The sequence below is a fragment of the Arachis ipaensis genome, chromosome B10, assembly GCF_059453495.1.
Source record: "Arachis ipaensis isolate K30076 ecotype BB chromosome B10, ASM5945349v1, whole genome shotgun sequence".
NCBI lineage: Eukaryota > Viridiplantae > Streptophyta > Magnoliopsida > Fabales > Fabaceae > Arachis > Arachis ipaensis.
The window spans coordinates 4,972,639-4,979,572 of NC_142435.1; the positions used below are offsets into that span (position 1 = coordinate 4,972,639).

At 30.4% G+C, this 6,934-nt stretch overlaps 1 protein-coding gene across 1 annotated transcript; it reads left to right on the forward strand.

The window, feature by feature from the left end:
• Positions 1 to 4,932: 4,932 nt before the first annotated feature.
• Positions 4,933 to 6,699, forward strand: LOC107623918 (uncharacterized). The gene has a single exon (XM_016326321.3). The coding sequence runs from the start codon at positions 5,457 to 5,459 to the stop codon at positions 6,351 to 6,353; it is 897 nt and encodes a 298-aa protein (XP_016181807.1). The 5' UTR covers positions 4,933 to 5,456; the 3' UTR covers positions 6,354 to 6,699.
• Positions 6,700 to 6,934: the final 235 nt, after the last annotated feature.

The window sequence follows — 6,934 nt, forward strand, 5'->3', positions numbered from 1 at the left end:
GCTGATTTTAGTACATGAAAAACCTATGCATGTTAATTAGTATTACGTGCATGTTTATTTGACCAAGATTCTTACAACTAGCTTAGAGTTACGTCTTACTAAAAAATAGAACTTAGTATTGCATCTGGCTTAATAAGTTGAAACCATATGGTTGTTTTGCAAATTCTGTGCCTTCAACGCAAACTCATTAGCACCTTTAACATTTCCTGAATTACGCGGCAGGAACCGGGGGCTAAATGGTTCTTGACTTTTTGGTTTCTGTTTCTCATTTCCTTGCAAATTGTCGGAATTTATTGAAAACAAATTTCAAATTATTCTACACAGGATAAATCAAGTACGTTTTCGTTATTTCATTCTTGAACGAAATTTGTTCCTTCAGAACTGTTTATAGGGTTGAAGACAACTTGTCTCCACTTTCAGTCTACGTAGTTGAATTATCATATTCTTGTCTTATCAAATGCAAGGCTTTTATTGGTTTCGGCTTTTGAGAATTTGTGCTTATTTCGCGGATCACCATTCCTTATCACTTGATGTATATAAAATGTTGAATATCTCAAGGTCAGAAACCCACTATTCAAGGATTAATGTCATAATGTTCTCAATATGTATAATTTGGGCCTAGCCACACATATTTGATAGCATTATTTGCCCCATTGTGTGTGGTACCTATGAATTGGAACATTCGCAAATTGCCATTATGTTATCTTCCAGAAACATCTATCGTTATGCTACAAATGCATGCACTGTCTCCTATTTCAATTCAGGGTTAACAGCATCCCATGAGTGCTAAAAGATTTTGTGTGGAGGATCCATTATCTTTACTTATAGTACTAAGCTGATATAGTATTCAGTTCTCTAAAAAATTGCCCGAAAATTTGAATTTCGGAAAATGACAGCAGTCAAGTAACACTTAATTTTAATACCACAGCTGAAAAAAAATAGAAAAATACAAGATTGATATACGTATTTCCTTGATCATTATTACTTGAGAAGTTGAGATCAAGTACAGATCCTGACATATATATGTCATTGTTAGCGCGTAACTTTCATTGGTTTGTACTTGATGTCTCATCATTACATCACTTTCATGATCTAATAAAAAACACATCACAAATAAATAATTAATTAGCATATATGCTTGTCTACATTTAACAGGGAATTTATAAAGTTGCGTCCACATTCCATTAATTTAATTATTTATTTTTAACAACCATCTATAGCATGATCTTTCACATCATTAAATAAATAAATAAATAAATAAAATTTTTAAAAAAATCTTTCATAAGTTAATAGCAAAATACCACGTGGTAGCATAACATTTGCGAAAGCTAAGAATAGTGTTATAGAAATGAAACTTCATCACACCGCATTAGTAGTCAACAGCAACCGATAATACCTAAGCATTAAGCTACAAATTTTCACCAAATAAAAATAATAGAAACAGTAATATAAAGTAATGGGGAAATGTCAAATTAAGTCACTTAACCTTAGCCAATAAGATAAGCAAAAGAATATAAAAATTAACATCGCAATCTATGTTACAACCTGAATGCATCAATGGCTCAAATGGGTCCATCAACATCAAGTGGCCCAAAAGCCCGTGATGCTGCTCAGCACGTGTCGTAAACCTTAGTGATAGCAAATACAACGATTGATTCGAGTGTCTAATGTTTGATTATGAAAACCAAATTGAAACCACGTGGTTGATGGCTCCACATGTTACACCAAGAGCCACCAAAGCATGGGCTTGAGAATATATTATTTTGATCCTCATCAATAATTTTTATAAGCTAGGGCTATATTAATACTTTAAGGTTAGCTCCCATAATTAAGAACACTTGTTTAATTTGAGTCATAAATATAAAAGAATTTTATTAATAACTAAATTTTTAAAATATTTATGATATAAAAGATTTTAGCATAAGTAGTTTTAAAATACATATATTATTTTAACATGCATCTGTAATAATATTGTAGTAATACACCCTAATATTTTTATGAACATAAGTGGCATCTTAGGTGTATATAATAGACTCACTTCCAAGTTAGATTTAATTAATTGGAAGTGTCGTTTTCATACTTGTCCGACAAACATTCTTTGTTTTGTCCTCTTTGGATTATTTTGTAGCATTCCATCAAACGAGACCCTTTACCTAACCAACCGACCAAATTGATTTCCATGCTCATTATTAACCTTTTAAAAATCGTCAAGTTCAATTTATTACTCCTAATTGAGATATCTCACCCCAAATCGTGGCTTAATTATATATGTGCATGTGGCTTTTGTGGTCCTTAATTACTCCTAACAATAATAATTAATAATAATCTTGTGTCTGCTACCTAGTTGGAGAAATAATTGCGCTGTGATTATTTCTCTCTGTTTCCCTAATTTGTAATGTAAAAAAACATTACTTCATCGAGTAGTGAAAAAATTAGGGTGAGCACAGGTCAGTTTGGTTCGAATTTATGGTAAAATTAGAATTGAATCGATAAAAATGTAATTGGTTTGGTTTGGTTTGGATTTGTATTTTTTTGTATATGTATCCGAACTAAACCAAACTAATTAAAAACGGATTGGTTCGGTTCGGATAATTGGATACCCGATGACTTTGAAATTCATAAAAAAAAAACCAAATTTTTATCTTAAAGATTCAACAAGTACAATAAATATGTAACATCAATAGAAATAATCCAAACATGTTAAATACCAAATACATTAAAAACTAAACTCATTAAAATCCAAATATATTAATAGTAAATAATTTTTGCTTAATGAAAATGTCATATATATATATATATATATATTATTTAATTAATATATGATCGGGTTCGCGAGTTGGTTCGAGTTCTATATCTCTAAAACCGATATCCGAACCAATCACTAACAAAGATTATCAGTTTGGTTCGAGTTAAACCCAATTATCTTAATTCCAAAACCAATTTAATTAGTTCGAATTCGGATTCGGACGGGTAATCGGTACCTGCTACCCGTGCTCACCCAAAAAAAAACGAACCTCCAAGTTAAATAATGAATGTGAGAAAAGTTAAAAAATGAACCTTAACTTGTTATATTTACATAAGAGAGCTACCTCTTTAAAATAATTGTGGGCACTATATATAAAGGATAAACATAACATGCATGATGCTTCAATAATCAACATACACACATAGTCCATAGACATGAGAGCTACACGTGCATGCAAGATATATATACCCAACTTGCAACATGTAATCACATGACTATGGTCCATAAATCACCACTACATTATGCATCCATTTCTTTCCTAATATGTCCCACAAGAAACCATGTGTTGCCAACTGTTTTTAACCCTACTAAGAATCTTAGGACCCACTATTACCACTCCCTTTCCTCAATCCATTTTAGAAGAACAATTTTTAGCCCATGGACCGTAGTGTACTTTCTTCTCTCCTTTGCCAATTTTGTATTTGTATTGGTGGCAAAGTCCACTACATAAATTATGAAAAGGGTAACCAATAATGATAGTTGCACAATCATATAGTGTGTGTAGTGTACTAGTGTGTGATAGTGTGTATGACCAAAAACATCAAAATAGAAAATAATATTTACATCGTTAATAATATATAAAATGAGTTGATAAAAATAAAACATATTTGTGTGGTTGGTTTATCGTTTAATTTTAATATATATCATTTTGATATTAAAAAATAGAAATTAAATTAGAAAAAAAAAAGAAAATCTTAGAATAATAATTAAATTGTCTTAAGATGATATATATCAAGACGAAAGTCAGTCATTAATATAATTATAAAAATACTATTTGTACATTAAAATTAACTACTAAAATAAGTTACCATGTATTTATGAATAAATATACGTATTGTTTAACTTATTTTTAATATATATATTCTAACATGTATTTTATATTAATGATTGATTTTGAAGGTTGATTTTAATGTGTATGTAACATTATTAATATAAGGGAAACACTCCGATAAAGATGTTTAAAATATCTTTTGTTAAAGATATTTGTTATTAACTAAAATTTAATATATAATTGATTAAACTATTATTTTTGTCAAAATTAGATCAGACAAATTGATTTGGTCAAAAAATCGATAAACCAAACCTTGAACCGATTTAAATTAATATTCTTTTTTATATAAAATGACTACAATAACCTTATTATAGAAAATGAGTAAAACATTTTTATTATATATTTTTTTTAATTTTAAAAATCTTAAATTCTAACCCTATAACGACACAAAGAAAAGAAAAGAGTTAGAATTTAGGGTTCTTAATTAATATATATATATATATAAAAGAATATTTTAGTCATTTTTTATAATAAAAATATTGTAATTATTTTTTATAAAAAATATTAATTTAGATCGATTCAAAGTATAATTTATCAATTTTTTGGCCAAATCAATTTATCTGATCTAATTTTGATAAAAATAATATAGTTTAATCAATTATATGTATTGAATTTAGTTACTTAAAAACATCTTTAAAAAAAAGACGTTTTAAGTGTCTTTATCTAAGTGACTCCCTTAATTAATTATAATTAGGTTGTCTATGACTATTGAGTGCGATTATTTTTTAAATTATTTATTACTACGGAATACAATACTGATGTAGTAAACTGCCGTTTAAAGTAGAAATTAAAAGTGAGAGGTATACTCAATGGTGTGTGTAACATACAATAGAAGATTGAGTGGGAAAAAAAATACAAGAAAAATAAGGATGAATCTCTATCATATTGTTAAATAATTATAGCATATATAGCAGCATCATGCACGTCTACGTTGTTCCTTTTACAGCCAAAACATACACAGAAGAGAGCACTATCAATGGCCTAAAACATTCCACGTGGCAAGCACCCACCTTCACCCTTATGGGTTAAGTATCTCTCTGTTTTCCCACTTTAATTCTACAACATATAACATAGTTATATGTATGTGGAGAGAAACCAAATTAGCCTTAGCTTCTTACCAAACCCTGCATAAAAACTTGATAATAACCTTCTCTCCACTACATACACCTCTCATATGACTTGTGATCAATCTCTTCTTAATCTATTTATTTAATTCTTTCTTCTGATATTGTTGTTGTAGTTATGTTAATTATTACTTTTGCTCCTTTTTAGAGATAGAAGATAAGATCATAAATTAAATAGGCATTAGATAAGTGAAAGAAAAGACATGCTCATCACTTCTTATTCTCTTCTACTTAGGCCTTTCCTTCAATCAAACCAATTGTCACCAAGTTCCATACACTTTCACACTCTTTGGACTGTAATCAGCAACTTGTTCTTCTTGATATCATTCACATTCATGTATTTTCTACCACCTCAATCTAAGGGCTAATAATTAAGAATTCAGATTTAGTAAAGTTCCCCTCTTCTGATATACATAATTAACTCACTTGTGTTTTGCTGATAGTGCTTTTTCTTTCTTTTGAGATTATTATTATTATGGGTTTGAGTTCTAAGCAGGTTTCAAGTACAGGACTTGATTGGAACAAGGCCTTGTTGCAATCATCACAAAACTTGGAGTTACCATCAAAGATTACTACTATGAAGAAACAACAACAACAACAACAACAACAACAGCAACAACAAATTCAGCAGCAGCAACCAATATTAGAGCCTTTGAGGTGTCCAAGATGTGATTCAACAAACACAAAGTTTTGTTACTACAACAATTACAACAAATCTCAGCCTCGCCATTTCTGTAGAGCTTGCAAGAGGCACTGGACTAAAGGTGGAACCCTCCGCAATGTTCCTGTTGGAGGTGGAAGAAAGAATAAGAGACCAACCAAGAAATCAACAACCACTACTTCTATTAGCACCACCACCACTACCACTGTTACCACCTTAAATGGTGGTGGTGGAAAAATGGAAGTTCAACCTCAGAGTAATCGTCCTCTTCCTCCTCCTCCTCCTACTCTTTACCAATCTATGATTCGTCCACCACCCTTGCTACCACAACAGAATAATAATAATCTATCAGAAGTTAAGGACTTTGGTGGTAGTGGAATGTTTCTGAGTTCATCATCATCAGCTTTGAATCTTCCTCAGAGTCAAAGTCTAATCTTTCCCTTCTCAACAACATCAAGTTCTAGTTTTGATGCAAACCCATGTTCAGTTTCAGCCTCCAATATTTATAGCTATGGTGGAGAAGAGTTTAAGACAATGGAGGAGACAACCATCAATGGTACTAACACACACCTATGGGAGATTCCATTACCTGCTACAACAACAAGTGTTGCTATGGAAATGCCTTCAAATTATTGGGGTTGGGAGGACCTTGATCCTTTGGTCTCAACTGATCTAAATGTTCCTTGGGATGATTCTGATATCAAACCTTGAGAGCAAGAAATTAGAGGAAAAAAGAAGACAGAGAAAAAAATTGAAGTGACACAGTTATATATATGTCCATATATAGATTAATAATTAGTTTTTTTAATTATTGGGGGTGTTTTTGTGTTTTAATAGAGATTAGTAAGTGTTCTTGTTTTTTTCCAGAAGGAGCATGTTATCTGATCTTTCTTCACCTGTAATTCTCACAAAAGAAGCAGTAATCTGAAGCTGTCTTGTTTTAGTTTTCAGCTTCAGCTTCAAGCAAAAGGGGTCCCATTAACTGCAATCATCCACTGTGTTTCTTTCTTTATCTTTTCCTCTAATTTGTAATAAAATGGTATATTGATGTATGCAAGTAATCTAGCATTATTATTAACTTTTTCTAATTAAGGTTTTTGAGGCCTATTTAGTAAAACTATTCAAATTATTCTAAAATTTATCTTCTTTGTATTTTTAGTGAATGAAATTTACAAAATGACTTACATATTAAAATAAAAATATTTCTTTTATCTTTATAGATACTTTTGTTTCATAAACATTTCCATATTTCTATGATGAGAGAGTGATCATAAACAGTTTTTAGTGGTATT